This window comes from Pelophylax lessonae, assembly GCF_965119305.1.
Source record: "Pelophylax lessonae genome assembly, chromosome: 4".
In the NCBI taxonomy this organism is placed as follows: Eukaryota; Metazoa; Chordata; class Amphibia; order Anura; family Ranidae; genus Pelophylax; species Pelophylax lessonae.
This window is the reverse complement of record NC_138771.1, coordinates 601736557-601761603: the sequence shown is the minus strand read 5'-3', so window position 1 is coordinate 601761603 and position 25047 is coordinate 601736557. Positions and strand designations below refer to the sequence as shown.

The window sequence follows — 25047 nt, the reverse complement described above, 5'->3', positions numbered from 1 at the left end:
GTGGGGAGGGGGATGAAGGCATAGTGACATGGTGTATATGGAGGAGGTCAGAGGCATGGTGACATGGGGTATATGGGGGGGGGGGAAGCAGGCATGTTGATATGGGGGGTGGAGGTATGGTGACATGGGGTATATGAGGGGGATGCAGGCATGGTGACAAAGGGTATGTGGTGGGGGGGGAGTGGAGGCAATGTGATAAGGGGTATATGAGGGAGGGTTGCAGGTTGCAGGAATAGTGACATGGGGTACATGGGGGGGTGTGTAGGGATGGTGACAAAAGGTATATGGGGTGCAGGCATGGTGACATGACGTATATGGGGGGGGGGGGTGAAGGCGCGGTGACATGGGGTATATGGTGGGGGGGTGAAGGCATAGTGACAAGGTGTATATGGAGGGGGTCAGAGGCATGGTGACATAGGGTATATGGGGGGGGGGGGTGGTGCAGGCATGTTGGTATGGGGGGTAGAGGCATGGTGACATAGGGTATATGGAGGGGGGTGCAGGCATGGTGACATGGTGTATATGGGGGGTGCAAGCATGGTGACATGGGGTATATGGGGGGGATAAAGACATAGTGACATGGGGTATATTGGGGGGAGGGGGTGGAGGCATGATGATATGGGGGGGGGGTGGAGGCATTGTGACACGGGGTATAGGGGGGGGAGTGCAGGCATTATCACTTGGGGTATATGGGGAGGATGCAGATATGCTGACATGTGGTATATGGAAGTGGGTGCAGGCATGTTGACATGGGGTATATAGGGGGTGCAGATATAGTGACATGGGGTATATAGGGGGGTGCAGATATAGTGACATGGGGTATATAAGGGGGGTGCAGGCATGTTGACATGGGGTATATAGGGGGGTGCAGATATAGTGACATGGGGTATATAGGGGGGTGCAGATATAGTGACATGGGGTATATAAGGGGGGTGCAGGCATGTTGACATGGGGTATATAGGGGGGGGTGCAGATATAGTGACATGGGGTATATAGGGGGGTGCAGATATAGTGACATGGGGTATATAAGGGGGGTGCAGGCATGTTGACATGGGGTATATAGGGGGGGTGCAGATATAGTGACATGGGGTATATAGGGGGGTGCAGATATAGTGACATGGGGTATATAAGGGGGGTGCAGGCATGTTGACATGGGGTATATAAGGGGGTGCAGATATAGTGACATGGGGTATATAGGGGGGGTGCAGATATAGTGACATGGGGTATATAGGGGGGTGCAGATATAGTGACATGGGGTATATAAGGGGGGTGCAGGCATGTTGACATGGGGTATATAGGGGGGTGCAGATATAGTGACATGGGGTATATAGGGGGGGTGCAGATATAGTGACATGGGGTATATAGGGGGGGGTGCAGATATGGTGACATGGGGTATATGGGGGTGCAGGCATTGTGACACGGGGTATATAGGAGAGGAGGGTACAGGCATGGAGACATGCGGTATAGGGGGGGGGGGGGTGGCACGGTGACATGGGGGGGGCGTGCAGGCATGAAGGGGTGGTGGATATACAGCCAGGTCATAGTAGGGGGTGTGGCTCGGCGGACACACAGTGGGGTCACTCATGTAAGATGTGCGGAGTATTGGAGGCAAGGAAATAAGATAGGAAACAAGGGGCGGAGCAGGGTACTAGAGGGGCGGACTCAGAGGAGGAGACTAGCTAGTGCTAAGTGCCTCAGACATGCTGATCTTGACCTTCCCTTCGTTGCTCCACTCCCCACAGCTGGCCCCGCCCTCAATATAGCCGGCCAGCCTATCGGTTACTCAGTTTCCTCTTTCTCCTCCTCCTTACCGGGAATTGACATAAAGCGAGGAAGGGCGGAGTCTATAGCGGAAATCCCAGTGAAGCCGCTCTGCGCATGTGTGAATGCGCAGCCATCTTTTACACTGGAGTCCTGCCTGGCCGCCATAGTTACTGAGCCGTGTGCCTCACCATTTGTTTTAAACCATCATTGTATTGGCGCTGCGGTGTGAGAGTGGCCCCATTGGTGAGTGAGGGAAGCCGGTGAGAAGGTTCATTAGGCGCTCACACTTCGGGCTGGGAGAATTATGAGCTGGCGGGAAGGTTCTCCTCGAGGGTCAGCTGGCAGAAGAGCCGCCAGGAGGGATCCTCGTTCCCCACCCAGGGGAAATGACTTTGTACCGAGAGACAGGAGGAGTCCTGACCGTGACTTCCCCTCTTCCTCTATGGAGAACCTCAGAAGACCTTTCCAGAGGACGGATCATACCAGAAGGGACCGGGATGAGGGGAGGACTCGGGATAGACCATTGAAGGACAGAGATGATAGAACATTGATGGACAGAGATGATAGAACATTGAAGGACAGAGATGATAGAACATTGATGGACAGAGATGATAGAACATTGAGGGACAGAGATGATAGAACATTGAGGGACAGAGATGATAGAACATTGAAGGACAGAGATGAGAGAACATTGGGGGACAGAGATGAGAGAACATTGATGGACAGAGATGATAGAACATTGGGGGACAGAGATGATAGAACATTGAAGGACAGAGATGATAGAACATTGAAGGACAGAGATGATCGCTCCATGAGGAATGATCGGGAAAAGGACCGAAACCGTGAGACTTTGTCTGGCAACAATCGAGAAAAGGACCGGAAATCGGAGACCACACCGAGCCGAAAACCCGATGTGCCGGAAAAATCCAGGCCCACGCCGAGCACTGATCCGGAAAAGCAGAAAAATCCGGAGGCCACGCTGAGCAACGTCCCAAAAAAGCCGGATCCTCCGCAGAGCCTTGTCCAGGGAGTGGTCCCGGAGCACATCCGAAAATCTGTGTACGTCCTGAAGGATTACCTGCCCATGAAGGACCGGGAGCCGGTTATCGGACTGGAGTACATCCTGGAGTACCGGGTCCATGTCCGAGAGAATCGATGGGAATACAAGTATTTCTGTGAGCTTTGCGATATGGACAGCGCCGTGGTCCCCATGTTGGACCATGTGTGTGGGTTTAAACATCGCAAGCTGTATGTGGCCAAAGCGTATCCGTATGTTCTGAATGCACTTTTCAGCAGCAAGGAGGACCGGGCGCTGTTCATGAGGAGGATGGCCGTGGAGATCGAGGAAGAAGAGGGGATCAAGATGTACAAGAGCGACCCTGTCCTAAGAATGGTATTATGAGCAGAACACACACACAGATCGGGGGGGATAGGGTTCAGGATTCCCCACTCAAGGGGTCCTCTGTCAGTTTATCTAAAACCAAAACTTCTCTCACTCCTCATCACACCTGCATGCCTCCCACCTTCTCCTGCCTGCGCTCGCTGCCACACCCCGCCCCCCATCTTGCCTCTGTGCTCGCTGCCACCCCTCATGTCTTGCCCCTGCGCTCACTGCTGCCCACCCCCGTGTCTTGTCCCTATGCTCGCTTCCAAACCCCCATTTTGCTCCTGCGCTCGCTGCCAAACCCTCTTCTTGCCTGTGCTCACTGCCACCCCTCTTCTCACTGCCGAACCCCCCTCCTGCCTGTGCTCGCTGCCACCCCCCATCTTGCCTGTGCTCATTGCCACACCCCTTTTCCCCCTCCGCTCACTGCCACCCCCCCTTCTTTCCCCTGGACGCATCATCACAGCCCTCTCCCACATGCATTTCCTGCAGCCCTCATCCAGCCTGCATTTAACACCACACCCCTCTGCACTGACCACTAAGTCCCTCTGCTGCCTACACTCACCACCACACCTGCATTCTCCCCTTCCACCTGCGTTCGGCACTAGACATGCATGTCCCCATCCTTCCTGCACTCTGCACCATATGTGCATGCCCCTCACCCACTAGCATTTACTGTTGCAATCCCCTCCAACCTTTTCACTATTCCTTTTTGCCATCTGCATGTCTTCCCTCCCTCCTGTACTCAACAACACACCTGCACACCCCTTTTCGGCCTGACTCACCACCACACCTGCATACTCAACTTTAGTCACTGTCTGCACATTCCCTTCCCACCTGCACTCACCACCACCCTCCTTTCTGCACTCACCTACACACTTCCCTCCTTCTTATATTCCCCACTAGACATGTACTCACTACCATTCTGCACATTCCACTCCCACCTGGACTCTCCACCACACCTACACACTTCCCTCCTTCTTATATTCCCCACTAGACATGTACTCACCACCACGCTGCACATTCCACTCCCACCTGAACTCTCCAACAGCTACACACTTCCCTCCTTCTTATATTCCCCACCAGACATGTACTCACCAACACACTGCACATTCCACTCCCACCTGGACTCTCCACCACACCTACACACTTCCCTCCTTATATTCCCCACTAGACATGTACTCACCACCACGCTGCACATTCCACTCCCACCTGGACTCTCCACCACACCTGCACACTTCCCTCCTTCTTATATTCCCCACCAGACATGTACTCACCACTACGCTGCACATTCCACACCCTCCTTTCTGCACTCAACACCTAACCTACACACTTCCCTCCTTCTTAACCACTTCCCGCCCGCCCACTGTCAAATGACAGCGGAGCGGTGCAGCTCTCGTTCTGGGACGCCGTCATATGACGGCGCACCAGGACAGTCTCTCGCGCGCCCGTGGGGGGCGCGCATCGTGGTTGCACCATATTGCTAGGACAAGGCGTGACCCCGATCTTGGTAAAGAGCCAATGACATGGCTCTTTACCCATGTGATCAGCTGTGTCTAATCACAGGCGGTCACATGTAAATGAGGAAGTGCCGTTTATCGGCTCTCCTCGCCTCACACTCAGAGTGTGGCGAGGAGAGCCGATAAGTGGCTCCTCCTCAAAGGGAAGCCTAGGACAGGTAATCGGGGCACTGATCATCAGTGCCCTGATTACAGAAAAGTACAAAAACAGTGCCCATAATCAGTGCCCATTGAGCTGCCAATCAGTGCCTGCTCATCAGTGCCACCTCTGTGTCCATCAGTGCGGCATATTAGTACCTTCTCATCAATGCCCATAAGTGCCGCCTTATCAGCGCACATCAGTGAAGGAGAATAAATTACTTATTTCAAAATGTACTCCCAGAAAATAAGAAACTTTTTTTTTTTTTGTAAGAAATAAAAAATCCCAGTGGTGATTAAATACCACCAAAAGAAAGCTCTATTTGTGTGAAAAAAAAGATAAAAAATGTCATATGGGTACAGTGTAGCATGACCGCGCAATTGTCATTCACAGTGTGACAGCGCTGAAAGCTCAAACTTGGCCTGGGCAGATAGGGGGTGAAAGAGCCCTGTATTGAAGTGGTTAAGCTGGATACACACTATACAGCTTGTTTGATTTCATTTAGATTTACCTTCAACTATAATAGTGCAGGGGCCCACCTGATTGCATACAAATTAAGTGTTTAGGTTTGACCTCATATTATTTGGTTTTGGTCATTCTAAAGGAAAAAGTCTAAAGAAATGTATATGATGTGTATCCAGCTTTCCATTCACCACCAGACCTACACACTTCCCTCCTTCTTACACTCACCACCAGATCTTTACATTCCACTCCTAACGACTCACCACCACGTCTACACACCTCCCTCCCTCCTGCACTCAACCTGCCCCCCTTCCCCCCCCCCCACACACACAGCCACTACCCTCCACAAACAACCACACCTGCATGCCCTTTGCCACTGCTCTTACCTCCACCCGAATTCCAATCCTACTTACCCACCTCTTACCTCCATGCCTGCACACCCCCTCTGTCCTGTCATTCGGCACTACACTTCACTCCACCTATGTCACAACCACACCTGACCCCCATCCTGTCACCATTGTGCTTGCTCAACCTAACCTGCCTGTTCTGACCACCATACCTGCTACTATTCCAGCTCCTCCCATCCCCTGCCTTGCCTAATCTAGAACAAGCACACCCTTCCTAGTTTTGGGTAAAGTAGTGGAAGGGTAAAACCACTGTCGGATTTTCTTTATTTTTTTTTTTTTTTTACATCTGTCTCTCATAACTGTGTCTACAGGACAGGAAGTGAAGAAAATAGGGGTGCACCGAAATTTCGGCAACCAAAATTTTTGGCCGAAAATGGGCTTATTCCATTTCGGCCGAAAAATGGGTTAAAGATGCCTATATTAAAGATGGCCGCCGCGGGCGCAGCGCAGATTTCAAATGACCCGCCTCTGGCCGGTGGCCCACCTCCCGGTGATGTCACTACTACTACGATGTGCATGAATGAACTAACACGGCGGGCGGGCGAGCGGCCGTTAATAGCTGTAACTAAGTGAGCGCTTCACTTCCCTATCAGGCGGGTATCTCCTCTGACAGGGAAGTGAAGCGCTCACATAGTTATAGCTATTAGCGGCTGCTCGCCCGCCGGATGTGTTAGTTCATTCATGCACATTGTAGTAGTAGTGACATCACAGGGAGGCGGGCCGCCGCCTAGAGGCGGGTCTTTTAAAAGGAAAGACACAGGAGGAGCTGAGTGAGAGTAAGGAGATAGCATCCTTGGGATGGGGAGGGACGCTGAGGCGGGGGGGGGGGGGGGGAAGCTGAGGTGAGCTTACCAATGGTATTAGTATTATGCAGCATGAGGGGGTTAATGTATTGCCACTGCTGGTCACTGATGCATTAGTGACTGACCAGTGGCAGTTAATTAAGCATTTTGTGCTGCATTAGTGCAACCAGTATCAGTGCAACCAGTGTTCATTAACACTGATACTGGTTGCACTAATGCAGCACAGAGGGGTTAATTAACTGCCACTAGTCGGTCACTAATGCATCAGTGACCAGCAGTGGCAATACATTAACCCCCTCATGCTGAATGATACAAATACCATTGGTAATTAAATTAACCTCTTGCCAACCCGTCACAGTACATATACTACGACAGGGTGGCAGCTACAAGTGTACGTCGCTGCCTGTTTTTGGTGTATGCCCCTCTTCTATCTATTTTAAAATTATTTGGGGGAAAAAGTCATTTTCAGTTTCGGTTTTTGGCCAAGGGCATCCTGCATTTTCGGTTTCGGCCCAGAATTTTAATTTCGGTGCATCCCTAGAAGAAAAGTCTCAGTAGGAAGTGAGAGGATATTTTACCAATGTGAAGAAAATCCCCCTTAATTGTCACAGGAAAAAGTGTCCCCATTGGAAGAGTTCTCCTATATTCCTATTCTGCTGGCAAGTCAACCATTTTGGGTTCACCCTCACTGTTATTCCTGGTGATCGGGGCACTTAGGGAGTGAATCTCCATAAGGAGGACAGAGAGCAATAAAAAAAAAAATCCCTGACAGTGGTTCTAACTCCTCACCATTAAATAATAATAAAAAAAAAGAAAGCTTTGCCTTTATACTGTATGGGGTTCAACAAGCAGAAAATATAGCACTGTCCCAGCAGTTCTAATCTCTACGTTCTGAGATCTACAGCCGTGTCCAACAGTACGTCCACCAGCCCTCTGCGAAGCCAATTTGATGGGCTGGGTCCTCCAACTGTTGGATACTACAGGGCACCATAGTGCTGGAATGCGACAGAACACAAGTGCAGGGTATGGGGATCAAAGAAATTCTATTTAGGCCAAGCTAAGTTAAAATAAAGTAGTTTTTACAAGCTGAAGCTATCTCACACTTGAGTGGTATAAAATATGATATTTTATGTATGAGCGCTAGGTATAAAAACCGTGATTATATACCGAATATTAAACACATTTATTAGTGCATCTATTTAACACAACTGTGCTCTCATTGCATTAAGAGTCGGTTCACACTAGCGCGACTTGTCAGCCTGACAAGTCGCGCTCCCTCGCGGCCCATTGACCGCTACAGGGCCCGTTCTAATAGGAGCGAAACAAGTCACACCGACTTAGAAAAAGGGTCCTGTACTACTTCGGGGCGACCTCGGAGGGACTTGCATAGACTTCCATTATGTGAAGTCCCTGCAAGTCGCTCCGAAGTCGTGGTACATGGTAATGCACAAGTCGCCCCCGAAGTAGTAAGGAGTGGTGTCGCCTCCAGTGTGAACCGACTCTTAAAGTGGAAAAAATAAAGCTTTATTTTTATTTGTTTTCACTTTTATATGCATGTAGAGCACAATTGTGTTAAATGGACGCACTATTGAGTGTTTATTATTCGGTATGTAATCACTGTTTTTATACCGAGTGCAGATATATATGTATGCACGCATTTCATAAAATTAGAATATCATCAAAAATCTAAATAATTTCAGTAATTCAATGCAAAAAGTGAAATTCATAAATTTTATGTCTTTTTTACACACAGAGTGATCCATTTCCAGTATTTTATTTCTTTTAATTTTGATGATTATGGCTCACAGGTAGTGCAAAACCTTAAATTTCAGTATCTTAGAAATCTAGAATATTACATAGGACCAAAAAAAAATATTATTATTTTTTTTTTTTTAAATGTTGGCTTACTGAAAAGTATGTCCATGTACAGTATAGTATGCACTCAATACTTGGTTGGGGCTCCTTTTGCATGAATTACTGCATCAATGCTGCCCGGCATGGAGGCGATCAGTCTGTGCCACTGCTGAGGTGTTATGGAAGCCAAATCCTGCTGGAAAATGAAATTGGCATCTCCATAAAGCAGATCAGCAGAGGAAAGCATGAAGAGCTCTAGAATTTCCTGGTAGAGGGCTGCGCTGACTTTGGACTTGATAAAAAAGTGGACCAACACCAGCAGATGACATGGCTCCCCAAATCATCACTGACTGTGGAAACTTCACACTGGATCTCATTCAACTTGGATTCTGTGCCTCTCCACTCTCCCTCCAGACTCTGGGACCTTCATTTCCAAATGAAATGCAAAATTTTCCACAGTCAGTGATGATTTAGGGAGCCATGTCATCTGCTGGTGTTGGTCCATTGTGTTTTGTCAAGTTCAAAGTTAGTGCAGCCTGCTAGCAGGAAAACTCTAGAGCCCTTCATGCTTCCCTCTGCTGACCAGATTTATGGAGATGCTGATTTAATTTCATTTTCCAGCAGGACTTTGCACCTTCCCACACTGCCAAAAGTACCAATACCTGGTTTAATGATCATGGTATCGCTGTGCTTGATTGGCCAGTGAACTTGCCTGACCTAAACCCCATAGAGAATCTGTGGGATATTGTCAAGAGGAAGATGAAAGACACCAGACCCAACAATGCAGGAGTTGAAGGCCGCTATCAAAGTAACCTGGGGCTTCCATAACACCTCAGCAGTGCCACAGGCTGATCAATGTGGCTACGCCGCATTGATGCAGTAATAAATGCAAAAGGAGCCCCGACCAAGTAATGAGTGCATTCTATACTGTACATGGACATTCTTTTCAGTAAGTCAACATTTCTGTATTAAAAATCCCCCTTTTTTTATTTTTTGGTCTTCTGTAATATTCTAATTTTCTGAGAAACTTATTTTTTTGTGTTTTCACTAGCTGTAAGTCATAATCATCAAAACTTAGCCCGCATTCACACTGCAGCGGCACGACTCTGTACTACTTCGGGGGCGACTTGTGAAGTCCCGTGCACCGCGACTTTGGCGCGACTTGCAAGGACTTCATATAATGTCTATGCAAGTCGCTCCGAGGTCGCCCTGAAGTAGTACAGGACCCTTTTTCTAAGTCGGAGCGACTTGTGTCGCTCCTATTAGAACGGGTCCTGTAGCGGTCAATGGACCGCGAGGGACCGCGACTTGTCAGTTAGTGTGAATGGATCCTTAAAAGAAAGAAAGAAATGCTTGAAATGTATCATTCTGTGTGTAATGCATCTAAATAAAATATGCTTTTTACATTGAATTACTGAAATAAATTAACTTTTTGATGATATTCTAATTTTATGAGCTGTGTGTGTATGCATGTATGTACACTGCTCAAAAAATTAAAGGAACACTTTGAAAACACATCAGATCTCAACAAGGAAAAATATCATACTGGATATTTGTGATCGACCGATATCGGTTTTTTGTTGCCGATACCGATATTTTGCCGATCGCATATCTGTATCAACCGATATTTTCACACACGTAACATTTTGCAAAAAAAAAAACAAATTTCGACACAAATCTCTTAATAAGCATGTTTAATCTTTATTAACATTTTTAACATTCTTCACACCTTAACTGCATGAAAACTGATAGGAAAAGTGCACTTGCAGGGACATTTGCAATTTTGCATTTCACATTCTCTGATTGTGCATTAATGCATAATAAAGTGCTGCAGTAGTGGACTCGCAGCAATATTTTTAATTCACTACTGCATTGCAGTCAGTGCAAAACTGCTAGAAAAAAAAGCTAGGCAACAGCTACACAGTGGATTGGACTGGAGTCAGTGGTCTACCACTGCAGTAGGGCACTCACTCACTGCATTAATTTTAAATCCCTACTGCACTACTGCAGTAGTGGTTTTAAAGTATTACAGCAGTGAGTGGTGCTCTACTGCAGCAGTAGTCCACTGGCATTGACTCCAATCCACTGTCTACTATGTCTATTTTGCAGCGCAGTCAGTGCAAAACTGCTAGAAAAATTGGATACACAAGCTAGACAGTGGATTGGACAGACTCAGTGGACTGGTGGACAGACACTACTACACTTTCAAATCAATACTCCGTTAAGTAGAACAATGTTATAGTACAGAAAGCATAACATTTCAGCATGTTCACCAGTTAAATGGCTTCTTTTCTTTTCATAAATTGCTGCCACTTCACTAAAAACGCTCACTTGGTACTGTGTAAGGAGGAGCAGAAAGGTATCTTCTAGCACGAGAAGCCTTTTGTAGCGTGCCTCATTTTTTTTTTTTTTTTTTTTTCCACCACTGAACAGGATCCCTTTTTCTGTCAATTACTGGTTTCTTCAAATAGAGATGAAGTTCATCATCCAGGCTCATTGTTTCCGATTCTGATGAATCCTCTCCACGAGGCCCCAATAAAACGCTGAACATGGCATCTATTTGACCACGATGAATTTTCTCTTCTGTCCGTTGTCTTTTGGGACATTTTTCTCCTGCATCCTGCTCTTCCACATCAGAAACATTCTCTTCTTGCTCTTGACTTTTTTCTTTTCGTCAGGAGGAGGAGGAGCTTTAACCATGTTCCCTCCACTGTCTCGCAGCACAAGCATCACTCAGTCTTTGGTGATTCCCCATTCTTCTAGCATGCCTAGAAACTTTTCTTTAATGTACTCCCCAGTGTGGGATCCTTGCATCACTTTTGAATTCAATAACAAATGCTTTCTTGTCCATCCGCTATCAATTAAATGGCATGTAAGACTCAGTCCTGACCAGCAGTCCGTCGTGAATGAGTGAGTTGCCAGCATTCTCTGGTTGCAGCATAGTCTTTACTTTGTCAACGACCTTTTGGTGAATCTTTTGCAGCATTTCAGTTCGATAAAATTTGTCACTCTTCAGTGTGTACTTTGGCTCAACTATGGACATCAACCGCTTAAATCCAGAGTCAGACACTATTGTAAATGGCTGGTTATCAGTCACTATCATCTCTGTGATTACTCTGTCCAGCAGTTGGGATCTTCCATCAGATTTTAGCCACAGGTTTCAGAAAAAAAACAGATCTGTTATTGTTGCCTGGGATAGGGATGATTCACTTTGTGATTTCTTTGTTTTTTTCTGTGCTGCATTATACAATTCAACATGATGAACTCTTAGATTAGACGTATTTTTGGTTTTTGCAGTTATTGATCCCATGCTCGCATTGTTTTTGCAAGTGTTGCACAGTGCTGCTGATTTTCCTGGAGATGGAGAAGAGAAATAGTCCCAGACAATACTTTTAATTTTTCTATCTCCATCCATCTCCATTGAAACAAGAGTCAGACACTAATATAGGGTTAAACAAAATGGCTGGCTGGCACTCTGTGGCGGGTGGCTGGCTGGCACCCTGTGGCGGGTGGCTGGCTGGCACCCTGTGGCGGGTGGCTGGCTGGCACCGGGTGGGTGGCACCCTGGCTGGCTGGCACCGCTTTGATGGCTGGCTTGCAACCTTTTCTGGCTGGCACCCTGTGTGGTGGCTGGCATGTACAGGCCCAGGGGCTGTGGCTGGCTGGCTGGTACACAGTGGGTGTGTGGTACTGGGTGGCTGGCTGGCATCGGGCAGCTGTGGTTGGCCGCTGGGGTTGTGTGACAGAACAGAAGAGATACAGAACGTGTGTCAGACTGTTTGTCACTGTTATCACTCACTAGATGTAGAACTCACTGTCCCGACCAACCGCCTGTGCAGCATGCAGACTCCAGTGTGGCCGCGGCGGGTAAAACACACTGTAACGAGGCTGAGGGAGGCGGCCTAAGAGCTGCCCAGTACGTGGAGGCGCGTGCCGCAACATACGCAATGACGTCACGAAAATATCGTTAAATCCAAAGGCCGATTCCGATATATCGGGGAAAGTGCATATCCCCCCCCCCCCCCCCCGATATATCGGTGTTGCCGATAATCGGTCGATCTCTCCTGGATATCTATATTGATATGGACTGGGTAATGTGTAATGAACAAAAGGATGTCCTATCGTTTGATGTCAATGAAAATTATTAACTTACAGAGGGCTAAATTCAGACACCCCCGAAAAATCAAAGTGAAAAAATGATGCAGCAGGCTAGTTCATTTTGCTGAAATTTTCCTTGCAACTCAAAATGGCCCTCAGTAGTTTGTATGGCCCCCACGTGCTTGTATGCATACCTGACAATGTCGGGGCATGCTCCTAATGAGACGATGGATGGTGTCCTGGGGTATTTCCTCTGATCTGGACCAGGGCATCACTGAGCTCCTGAACAGACTGAGGTGCAACCTGATAGTGTCAGATGGACCGAAACATAATTTCCCAGAGGTGTTTTGTTGGATTTAGGTCAGGCGAGCGTGTGGGCCATTCAATGGTGTCAATTCCTTCATCTTCTAGAAACTGGCTATATACTCTTGCCACGTGAGGACCGGCATTGTCGTGCATAAGGAGGAACCCAACACCGACTGCACCAGTGTAGGGTCTGACAATGGGTCCAAGGATTTCAGCCGGATACCTAATGACAGTCAGGGTGCCATTGTCTAGCCTGTAGAGGTCTGTGTGTCCCTCCGTGGATATGTCTCCCCAGACCATCACTGAGCCACCACCAAACTGGTCATGCTGAATGATGTTACAGGCAGCATAAAATTCTCCACAATTTCTCCAGACCCTTTCATGTCTGTCATGTGCTCTAATCTGTGAAAAGCACAGGGTGCCAGTTTCAGACCTGCCAATTCTGATGTTCAATGGCAAATGCCAATCAAGCTCCACAGTTCCGGACAGTGAGCACAGGGCCCAGTAGAAGATGTCTGGTCCTCAGACAGACCTCATATAGTCTGTTTCTGTTTGTTTGGTCAGAGACATTAAAGCTGAGTTCCGGGCACAGAAGTCAATTTTCAATAAGCATACCCCCGGGACAGTCAGGGCTAGTACATTCCACAATGGCTAGCCTCTGATCTGTCCCAGTTTGCACTTACCTTTTAGAAGAAATACTTACTTATAAAATTTCTTCCACAGCGTTTCCATCTCTCTTGTGGGAAGCTGAAGCCGGCGCGGTCCTCTTCTGTGTCGTCTTCCGTGTTTTCTTGTCCCAGAATGCGCCTGCACCGGCCCCTCTCGTCACTTCCGGTGCGGCGCCGCATTCCTCCACAGCTTCTGGGCATGCCCAGAAGCTGTTTAGCAGGGGAATGCGGCGCCGCCCGGAAATGACGAGCGGGGCTGGTGCCGTCGCATTGATTCCTGGGAGCTATGACGTTCAGCTCCCAGGAATCATAGCGAGACAGGAAGTGACGGGGTGAGCCGCGGCTCCGAGGGAGGAAGTACTCTGAGGTGAGTATTTACGATCTTCAATTAAAAGGTGAGTGAACAAAAAAAAAAAAATAACTATCCAATTCCTTTTCAGGTCAGGTCTACCTAGCGGAGGGGCACAAAAAAAAATATCGTTTTTGTGCCCGGAAATCCGCTTTAACACCAGTGGCCTGCTGGAGGTCATTTTGCAGTGCTCTGTCAGTGCTTACAAGGCCTAGTTTACAAGTTAGTCAGTATGTCTCTTTAGTTCATTGACTGACACAGCTCCAGAATCTACTTGACCATTGGGTTATGCTGCCTTTGAGGCGGTTCCGTCCCCGCGGTTGCCAGCCTGGGTGGGTGGTGAGGCGTTTTGGGCATGGATGTGCTCAACGGGTCTGGGCTCTGGGGGAGTCAAGACTACCGATAAATATACTGGAACTTCTAGCGATAGATTTGTCTGGTTTGCTGGACAAATCGCCTTTAGGAGTGCCAGGTAAGGATCTATCAGACAATGCCACGGCCGGGGCGTATATCTATCACCAACGGGGCTTGGGAGACAGCCGGCATTCTAAGGTTCAGCTGTGTCTCTGGCGTGGAACTCCCGAGGTGGACCTGTTGGACTTTGTACCTCCCTGTTGAGATGAGAGAATTGTGGCAAGGTCTTGGGATCCTTTGCCCGACATCACTAACGCACTGGTGTCTCCTTGGGGCCAGTATCTTCTGATATATGCCTTTCCCCCGCAAAAATTTCTGCAGAGTTTTCTGCGAAGGTAGAAGGGATTCAGTCATCCTAGTGGCTCCAGGCTGGCCTCGCCGGTCTTTGTACGCCAAACTGGCACTGGTGGTCCCCGATGCCCCTTGGAGACTTTCTCTCAGAGAAGATTTATTGGCCCATGGGCCAATCTTCCATTCTGCTTTACAGTCGCTGGCTTTATTGGCTTGGCTGTTGGAAGGCCAGGTGTTGCAGGATAGGGGGTTGTCTGAATCGGTTATTTCCATGTTGTAAAAAAAATAAGAAATCTACCTCCTTGCGTGCGGAGAGTCTCCTTGGGGTTCATCCCCATTCCATTTTGGTGGCTCGGATTTTTGCATTCCTCAAACGAGGTGTTGAGCAGTGCCTGGCCTTGGGTACCATCAGGGGCCAGGTTTTCGGCCTTGGCAGTCTTCTTTTGCCGTCCTTTGGTTACACGTTCTTTGGTTCGCACCTTTATTTAGGGGGTTCGCCACTTGGCTCCCCAGTACAGTCTCCGTTGCCTCTGTGGGATCTCAATTTGGTGCTGTCAGTTCTCCAGTACCCGCCTTTCTGAAATAGTTGCAAGGTATCTCTGCTTACATTGTCCCAAAAGGTAGCCGCCTTGGTGGCTATTACTTCTGCACGAAGGGTGTCGGATTTGGTGGCGTTGTCTTGTCGTTCACCTTACCTAGTGGTTCAGAGATAAGGGGGTGCTTCAGTCTGGTCAGTTGTTCCTTCCTAAGATTGTTTCTGGTTTCCATCTGTTTAATGACATTGTGTTGCCTTCCCTGTGTTCTAAGCCTAAACATCTTAAGGAGATTGCCTTTAAACTTTGTGGGTCGAGCGATCAGGATGTACCTTTATGGCAACCGAGTAGTTTAGGAAATCAGTCCTACTATTTTTCCTTATAAATGGACCTCGCAAAGGGTTGGTCACATCTGACGAGGCCATTTCCAGATGGACAAGATGGGTGGTGGTGCAGGCCTATTGCATCAAAGGTCAGGCTCCTCCATTCCCTGGTAAGGCGCTTTCTACGTGGGCTTTTAGTGCCCTTTGGGCCTTCCGTCACAAAATTTTATACAATAGATGTGCTGGCATCTGCGGATGCTGCTTTTGGACGCAACGTTTTGCAGGCCGCTGTTTGAGAGGATTAGTCCTCTTTTGAGGTGTGTGTTTTTTTTCAGTTGTTCCTGGTTTAGCTCCATGTTACCTGGTTGACTAGGTTTAGCCTTTTTGGGAATTTTTTTCTGCTGTTTTTTCCCACCTATCATGTTTTGACACTGCTTTGGGATGTCCCAATGGTCACGAAGATTCTGGAGCTATGTCCGTCAATGAACGAAAGAGAAAATTTGGGATTCGTTCACTGACAGGCACAGCTCAATGTCTTCAGACCATCAGGCTTTATGCTGCTCTCTCTTCAGGAGTAAGACTAGGCGGAAACCTTTTTGGTTACGCCCCTAGGGCAGTCTGAGGGTTTACCATCACCTTCCTGAAGGTGTGTTTTTCCTAGTAGGTGAGCTCCAGTTGTTCTTGGTTGGGCTCTTTGGTTACCTGGTTGGCTATGTTTAGCCTTTTTTGGGAATTTGGTTGTTTTTTGCTGTTTTTTCCACCCCTCTTAATGACGCTGCTTTGGGACGTCCCAACGGTCAATGAAGATATGAAGCTATGTCCCTCTAAGAAACAAAAGAGAAAATTGGATTTTTGTCTTACAGTAAAATCTTTTTTCTCTGATGTTCATTGACTGTCACAGCACCCACCCCTCTGTGGAGTTGGGTTATGTATTCTTCTGACACTGCTTGTTACTAAACTGAGATTCTATAGCAGGAAGAGGGAGTATACCACCTGTGACTACCCTAGGGGCGTAGTTGAGCTTTTACTCTTTTCCGCCTAGTGTCCTACTCCTATGAAGAGCAGCATAACCCAACGGTCAATGAAAATATGAAGCTGTGTTTGTCAATGAACATCAGAAAAAAGGATTTTACGGTAAGACAAAAAAACAGGGTTTTTTTTTTTGTTACTCGCCGTAAAATCCCTTTCGCTAAGTTCATTGACGGACACAGCACCCCCCTACGGAAATTCTCCTTTGACATTGCTTGTGACTGACTGGAGGCCTGCCCATAGGAGGTGCCGAGTTTTTTTTTTTTTTTTCTGCCTAGTGTCCTACTCCTGTAGGTGGGGCTAAAAAACCCTGTCTTGTCATAGATTAAGAAGATGCAGTTGTGTCCGTCAATGAACTCTGAGAAAGGGATTTTACAGTAACAAAACAAATCAATTTTTTTTACTTTCTGCTATAAAATATATCCAATTAAAAAAAAAAAAAAATCCCAATAAGTGTATATTGATTGGTTTGCGTGAAACCTACTGCGTCCTACAAGCTGAGTGTATGTATGTGTGAGATATGTGTGTGTGTGATAGATAGAGATAGATATATATATATATATTAGGGATGCACCGAAATGAAATTCTTGGCCGAAGCCGAATAATAATAAAATGCTTGGCCGAAGGCCGAATACCGAACGCGGTGTTTCGCATTTTTTAACATAAAATATGCCCATTAGCGTGCCCCTTAACATAAAATATGCCCATCAGAGTGCCCCTTAACATAAAATGTGCTCATCAGAGTGCCCCTTAACATAAAATGTGCTCATCAGCATGTCCCTTAGCATAAAATAAGGGGCACGCTGATGGGCTCATTTTATGTTAGGGGGCACTCTGATGGGCACATTTTATGTTAGGGGGCACTCTGGGCACATTTTATGTCAGGGGGCACGCTGATGGGCACATTTTATGTCAGGGGGCACGCTGATGGGCACATTTTATGTTAGGGGGCACTCTGATGGGCAAAACAAAACATTTAAATCAGCATTGCTCTTAACATAAAATATGCCCATTAGCGTGCCCCTTAAAATGAAATATGCCCATCAGAGTGCCCCTTAACATAAAATATGCTCATCAGCATGTCCCTTAGCATAAAATAAGGGGCACGCTGATGGCCACATTTTATGTCAAGGGGCACTTTATAGGGCACTGTGGCAACAACATATGGCAGTCTGCACACTAATGCTTGTGCAGCTGCCAGCAACTGTATTCTTCTCTCCCAAATGTGCTCAGCTGCACATCGCATACCTCTATAACTGCAGCCAGAGCCAAATGCCGCGAACAGGGGGGGCGGGGCGTGGACCAAGTGTGAAGGAGCCGCCAGTCAGGAGCAGGGGGCGGGACGCGCGCGTGACGTCACACCCCCCTACGCGGCCGGACAGGACACCAGCGGGAAGGGAGCCGCGAGCCACGGTCAGGGCGGAAGCTACAGAGAATGCATACATTTTAGAGGGTTACTGCAGAGGACATAATAGAGGACCGCGAGCCGCAATGAGGTGAGAGACAGTGTTCGGCTTAAATTATTCGGCTGAACACCGAAAGTGCCATTTTCCCTATTTTCGGCCGAATAATGTTCGGCCGCCGATTATTCGGTGCATCCCTAATATATATATATATATATATATATATATATATATATATATATATATATATATAAAACCTGATTCCAAAAAAGTTGGGACACTGTAGAAATTGTGAATAAAAACAGAATGCAATGATGTTGAAGTTTCAAATTTCAATATTTTATTCAGAATACAACATAGATGACATATCAAATGTTTAAACTGAGAAAATGTATTATTTTAAGGGAAAAATAAAATTATTTTAAATTTTATGGCATCAACACATCTCAAAAAAGTTGGGACAAGGCCATTTTTACCTCTGTGTGGCATCCCCTCCTCATTTTATAACTGTCTGCAAATGTCTGGGGACTGAGGAGACAAGTTGCCCAAGTTTAGGAATAGGAATGTTGTCCCATTCTTGTCTAATACAGGTTTTTAGTTGCTCAACTGTCTTAGGTCTTTGTTGCATCTTCCTCTTTTATGATGCGCCAAATTTTTCTATGGGTGTAAGATCTGGACTGCAGGCTGGCCATTTCAGTACCCGGATCCTTCTTCTACGCAGCCATGATGTTGTAATTGATGCAGTATGTGATCTGGCATTGTCATGTTGGAAAATGCAAGGTCTTCCCTGCAAGAGACAACATCTGGATGGGAGCATATGATGTTCTAGAACTTGGATATACCTTTCAGCATTAATGGTGCCTTTCCAGATGTGCAAGCTGCTCATGCCACACACACTCATGCAACCCCATGCCATCAGAGATGCAGGCTTCTGAACTGAGCGGTGATGACAACTTGGGTTGTCCTTGTTCTCTTTAGTCCGGGTGACATGGCGTCCCAGTTTTCCAAAACTAACGTCAAATTTTGATTCGTCTGACCACCGAACAGTTTTCCACTTTTCCACAGTCCATTTTAAATGAGCCTTACCCCAGAGAAAACGCCTGCGCTTCTGGATCATGTTTAGATTTGGCTTCTTTTTTGGCCTATAGAGTTTTAGCTGGCAACAGTGAATGGCACGGTGGATTGTGTTCACCGACAATGTTTTCTGGAAGTATTCCTGAGCCCATGTTGGGATTTCCATTACAGTAGCATTCCTGAATGTGATGCAGTGCCGTCTAAGGGCCCGAAGATCACGGACATCCAATATGGTTTTTCGGCCTTGACCCTAAAGCCTCATACACACGCAACGATTATCGGCCGACCGATTGTCCGACTTTTGTCCAAGTTGTGTTTTGTTGGTTGGAATGTGCCTAGACTGCACACGAATTTTCTCGGCCAACAAAATTCTACTTCAGAAGTGATGTCATGTGTTGGTTTGTTTTCTTTGTGTTTTTTCTTCACTGAGCATGCCCAGACTTGCTCATCAGATTTTTCCCTGTCGAAATCTGTACTACTGCACGAAAATCGGCCATTGTGTTGACGGCCAACAAAAATTTTATAGTCTGCACACCAGATTTGGTTGTCGGAAGCATCATACTAACAAGCCGAATATCGGCAGATCGGACATTGGATGAAAATTCCCTGCCAATTTTCGATGCGTGTGTACGGGGCTTCACGCACAGAGATTGTTCCAGATTCTCTGAATCTTTGGATGATATTATGCACTGTAGATGATGATAACTTCAAACTCTTTACAATTTTTCTCTGAGAAACTCCTTTCTGATATTGCTCCACTATTTTTTGCCGCAGCATTGGGGGAATTGGTGATCCTCTGCACATCTTGACTTGTGAGGGACACTGCCACTCTGAGAGGCTCTTTTTATACCCAATCATGTTGCCAATTGACCGAATAAGTTGCAAATTTGTCCTCTAGCTGTTCCTTGTATGTACATTTAATTTTTCCGGCCTCTTATTGCTACCTGTCCCAACTTTTTTGGAATGTGTAGCTCTCATGAAATCCAAATTGAGCCAATATTTGGCATGACATTTCAAAATGTCTCACTTTCAACATTTGATATGTTATCTATATTATATTGTGAATAAAATAAAGTTTGAGATTTGTAAATAAGTCCATTCCTTATATATATATATATATATATATATATATATAGAGATAGATAGATATATTCCATTTTTATATGTGTGTGTGATTAAATAAAGGCCATCATGATGCAGTATGTCGGAATAACAATTTTAATGTATAAAAAACACATGCAGTAAAGCAGAGAATCACAAGCTGACCACAGATGCTGTGTACAATGTGACTTCCGGTTACGGCTGTAAACCGCAAGTGACGTCACCCGGCTCCTCCCGACGCATTGCATCACTCCACGCGTGACTTTTTCAAGGGTGAAATCACTTCCGGTTTACGGTCGTAACCGGAAGTCCCATTGTAGACCGCATCTGCGGTCAGCTCGTGATTCTCTGCTTTACTGTAAGTGTTTTTTTTTTTTACATTAAAATTGTTATTTCGACATACTGCACCATGATGCCCTTTATTTTAATCGCCCCAATTATGAGACACATCTGAGAAGCATTTGGTCACTACCAGCATAGCGTTTTGGATTGATCCTTACGGAGGGGAGAGAGGTGCATCATTTAAATCCCACCATCCATCCTATCCCACAAGAGGTCCTTATTACACCTAAAGGAGTTTTCTAACATTCATAAGAGTGTGCATTAAGATGAGCGGCCACTGCACACATTTATTTGGATTCACTGGAGTGACATGTTTTTTCTGCTGGCAACTTATTTTGGAATCACAGCCATCACTTGCTATGTTTATGGAACTTTCACTATAAACTATTTTTTGTTAGCACACTGCTGGTGCACTGTTTCACTATTTATTGGACATATTCTTTTGTATTTATTATCAACGTATTGCCACTGCACATATTCATTTTTATCCACTGGAGTGATGGTCTTTTCTTTTGGCAGTATAGTTTGAAATCACAGTTCACCACTGGTTATGTTTTGGAACTATCCCTGTCAAACCATTTTCCGTTTGCACATTATTTGTGCACTACTTCATCACTTACTGGGCACGATCTTGTGCATTTATTACTGTATGCATTTGCATTTATTATTAATACTTGTGCATTCTATATATCATCTGTTTTGAACATCTTTTGCCTTTTTGCATATGTTTAAGAATTAGCGCCGATTTCTTCCATGGTTTCTCTCCCTCCATGGATATGCCTCCCCAGACCATCACTGAGCCACCACTAAACCGGTCATGCTGAACGATGTTACAGGCAGCATAACAGTCTATATGGTTTCTCCAGACCCTTTCATGTCTGTCACATGCTCAGGGTAAATCTGTGAAAAGCACATTTACACCAGTGCCCTCATGGAGGTCATTTTGTGGGGCTCTGGCAGTGCTCCTCCTGTTCCTCCTTGCACAAAGGAACAGATACCGGTCCTGCTGATGGGTTAAGGATCTTCTACAGCCCTGTCCAGCTCTCCTAGAGTAACTACCTGTCTCTTGGAATCTCCTCCATGCTCCTGAGACTGTGCTGGGAGACACAGCAAACCTTCTGGCAATGGCACATATTGATGTACCATCCTGGAGGAGTTGGACTGCCTGTGCAACCTCTATAGAGTCCAGGTATCGTCTCATGCTACCAGTAGTGACACTGACCCTACTCAAATGCAAAACTAGTGAGAAAAGCCGAGTAGAGAAAAAAAGTCAGTGGCCTCCACCTGTAAAACCATTCCTGTTTTGAAGGTTGTCTCATTGTTGCCCATCCAATGCACCTGTTGGTAATTTCATTAACACCAAAGCTACCGAAACTGATTAACAACCCCCTCTGCTAATTAACTGGCTAGATCAATATCTGCTCCTGTGTGAACCCAGGTTTTTTTTTTGTGATTTCAGCTTGGGCTCACATGGGAGCGGTGTAAGAAACCGCATGCAATTTGACAAGAATCGCACTGCATTCCTTATCATTGCATGCGATTTGAGTAATTTTGTATGGGTGCAAATTTCACCACAGAGTATGGAGAATTTTCACGAGTTTTTGTGAAAATACTCTGTATCAGTACCTACTGAAAATATACACTTTCACTGTACTAATGACATTGGCCCAGAAAGGTTTAAGGCCCCTTTCACACTTGTGCAACTTCAGTCGCACAATTTTACTGCGATTTTGATGCGACTTTGTTGGGAGTTTTAGTGGGCTTATAATGTCTTTTCCTCAAAACGCTTCAAAATCATGCCCAAAGTAGTGCAGGGACTACTTTGAAATTGGTGCGTCTTCAAGTCGCACAGATGTGAATGTGGCTCATTGGAAATAATGAACGACTTGTCATGCAGTAGTACATTTGAGGGCAGTCCGCAAGTGGTTAATATTACTAGCTGAATTGATATAGTGCAGCTGATGTATTTGCACACTGGCCTATTGATTAGTATTCATGTAGCAACATTTTTTATTGTTTTCACAAAAATGTAATATTTCTGTTCTATATTACAGGTACCAATGATGAATGTGAAGTCAACAGAAGCTAAACAATCCAAGCGAAAAACAAGGTGGGGTGCTGAAGGAGAAAAACAAAAAAAAATGAAGCAAGTTCTGAAATTTCTGGACTCGTTTGTGATTGATGGTGAGGATGAAGCAGCTACTGTCACAAGGCTCCTACAGAAGGTTACATCTGTAGTGAAGGTTTACACGGACAAGTTCAAAGAAGAGGCTCTTTTCCCATTGAAAGTGGCCAGGGCAAAGGATGTAGCTTCGTCATTAGTGAAGAATGCTATTAGAACACGCTTGGCAGAGCAGAATATATTCCCACTGTTAGAATTAGGAAACGTCAGTCTCCATACCCTAGGTCGTCCTTTGCACCCCAACAAACCATTCCAGCCTCCCAATGCTGCTTTCCCACAAAGGTCACAATTAAACCGTAATCCTCGAATGCCCTTAGCACGAGATAACTCCGGTTTAGAGATTGAGGAAACTGATGAGGATATTGAGTTTTTTAAGCAATTAATAGCATTGCTTGATCTGCTTCCAGATAGTTCTGCAACGGCAAACAGTTCAAAGATGGATTCAGAAATACTGATGTTACAATCATTTTTGCTAGATAATAACACAAATCTAGAAAATACACCAGCAAACCAGGTAATGCAAGCTGGCCCTTTGACAAGGGATCGGGCAAGTATGGAAAACGTTTCCGCATATCAGCAGTTGAATAGATCTGCATCTAAAAATCCTGCAGCTACGACTAAGTTCAGTCCTAATTTATCGATGCCAGTGGCCTCTGTGCCACAAAATGCAACCCTTGTTAAAAATGCACAGGCAAATAAGAACTTACTAATGCAAAGGGGAGAGTCAAAGCAAAGCAGAAAGCCGAACATGAATACATCTTTGCCTGGAAACCAGAACCTTCCAAACCGAGAAAGTAATGTGAGGTTCAAATCAGCAGTGATAATGGACCAGACTGCCCAGCGGCACCCGTATATGGAACGACAGCCAGAGTTTGTTAGCACATCCAGAAGCAATGAAGAGTTTGGCTTTGAGCGACTGATGGCAGGAAAATATGGGAATACTAATAAAAGGCAGTATGATGACTCTGACCAATCTATGCGCTACAGGTCCAATGAACCTGAACGTGATTTCATTGTAGATATGAGTAGAAAATCTAGTGTGTACAATAGAGACTGGGATGAACCCTCTTATAGCAATATTTCAAACAAAGGTTCAAATCGAGCATATGATGACTATGGCCCAGAGCAAACGCCCTTTTCTAGGGGCTCTTTGCCTCCTCGCATTCAAAGATCAGAAAACGAGCAGTTTCAAAATGTTGGTTATGAGCGTGACTTAGGACAAGACTACAGATCACGAGAAGCCAGACCTAATTACAGTGGACTTAGTTCAAGGTCATTTGATGATCCTGCATGGGAAGACAGGGACTGTGACATGCCTTATGGTAAGCGCGCTAAACTGGACAGTGATTTTGCAACAGCACGGAACGCAGACTGGGGGGAGTGTTATCCTGATGAACGTGGCTCTACAGATGCAGGGATACAGAACCTGTCAGCAGATCTCTTGAAAATGCTTCGAGGAAAAGATTTGTTTACGGTTTCAGCAATTCTCAATGAATACGCAAATAGTAATCCTTATAACTAAATACATACAAATAGGAGGAGATTTTCCAGGAAACATGAACTGCGGACGCTGAACAATATGGTTGTGGTCATAATTTAGGGGGGGGTTTTTTGGTTTATTGTCTATGTTAAGGGACAAGTAAAAGTAATTTTTTTTTTTGTGAATAAAAATAATCTCAGACAAAAAAATTTCTGTACAATTAGTGTTTTTTTTTTTTTTTCTCTCTTCATTAAGTACTTCCAAATCATTAAAACTTTAAGTGTAATCCGCTTTTATTTCGCCTTCCCTGGTTTCTCCTCTTTCCTCATCAATGTGCTAATGACATTTTTTTTAATAAAACTTTTTTAGTTTTCATTACGTGCCTTATTCTAGACCCACTTATACCATCACTGGAACTCTTTGCTTCTCTATACAGTGCAGGCAGATAATGGTTGGTGGGAGGGGCTGGTAGGATACTGTATATAGCTTCCTAAAAACATCACAGCACACTGCCTTACTCATAAAGTGGAAGTAAATGCTCATGTAAGATTATTATAAGGGCTTACCTACAGGTACAGTACATATCTCCTAAACGTGCACCGTTTAGGACATATTTACTTTAGATGCAGCCTGTGATGTCCCCAGCACATGCGCTCTGAAGGGACAGTATACCCGTGCTGTTCATTCAGAGCCGTGCAGTAAACAGTGACTCCCGGGCGCATAGGAGCAGGAATTACATCATTGCTGGCTCAGCCAGTCAGATAGCCGAAACTCTGGAACCCAGAAAGAAGACCGAGTGAAGATGGAAGCGCCTTTAGCAGCGACAATGCGCTTTTCGTATACAGGTAAGTCTGTCATAATGTGCTAGTATGCGATGCATTCTAGCACCCTTATGACTTAAGCCTCGTACACACGCAACGATTGTTGGCCGTGAATTTTCGGCCAACGTCCGATCGGCCGATTGTCGGCTTGTTAGTATGATGCTTCCGACAACCGACTGCGACTTTTCGGCTGAACAAAATCTGGTGTGCATGCTATAAAATTTTTGTTGGCCGTCACCAGAACGGCCGATTGTTAGTCAGTACAGATTTCGGCAGACAAATATCAGATGAACAAGACTG

At 45.8% G+C, this 25047-nt stretch overlaps 1 protein-coding gene across 1 annotated transcript; it reads left to right on the top strand.

Annotated features, from left to right (window-relative positions):
- Positions 1-2068: 2068 nt before the first annotated feature.
- On the top strand, positions 2069-24025 carry LOC309552813 (uncharacterized protein; the record flags this gene model as incomplete). Its single annotated transcript, XM_082253725.1, has 2 exons — positions 2069-3157; positions 22319-24025. The coding sequence occupies 2 exons, from the start codon at positions 2069-2071 to the stop codon at positions 23966-23968; spliced, it is 2739 nt and encodes a 912-aa protein (XP_082109851.1). The 3' UTR covers positions 23969-24025.
- Positions 24026-25047: the final 1022 nt, after the last annotated feature.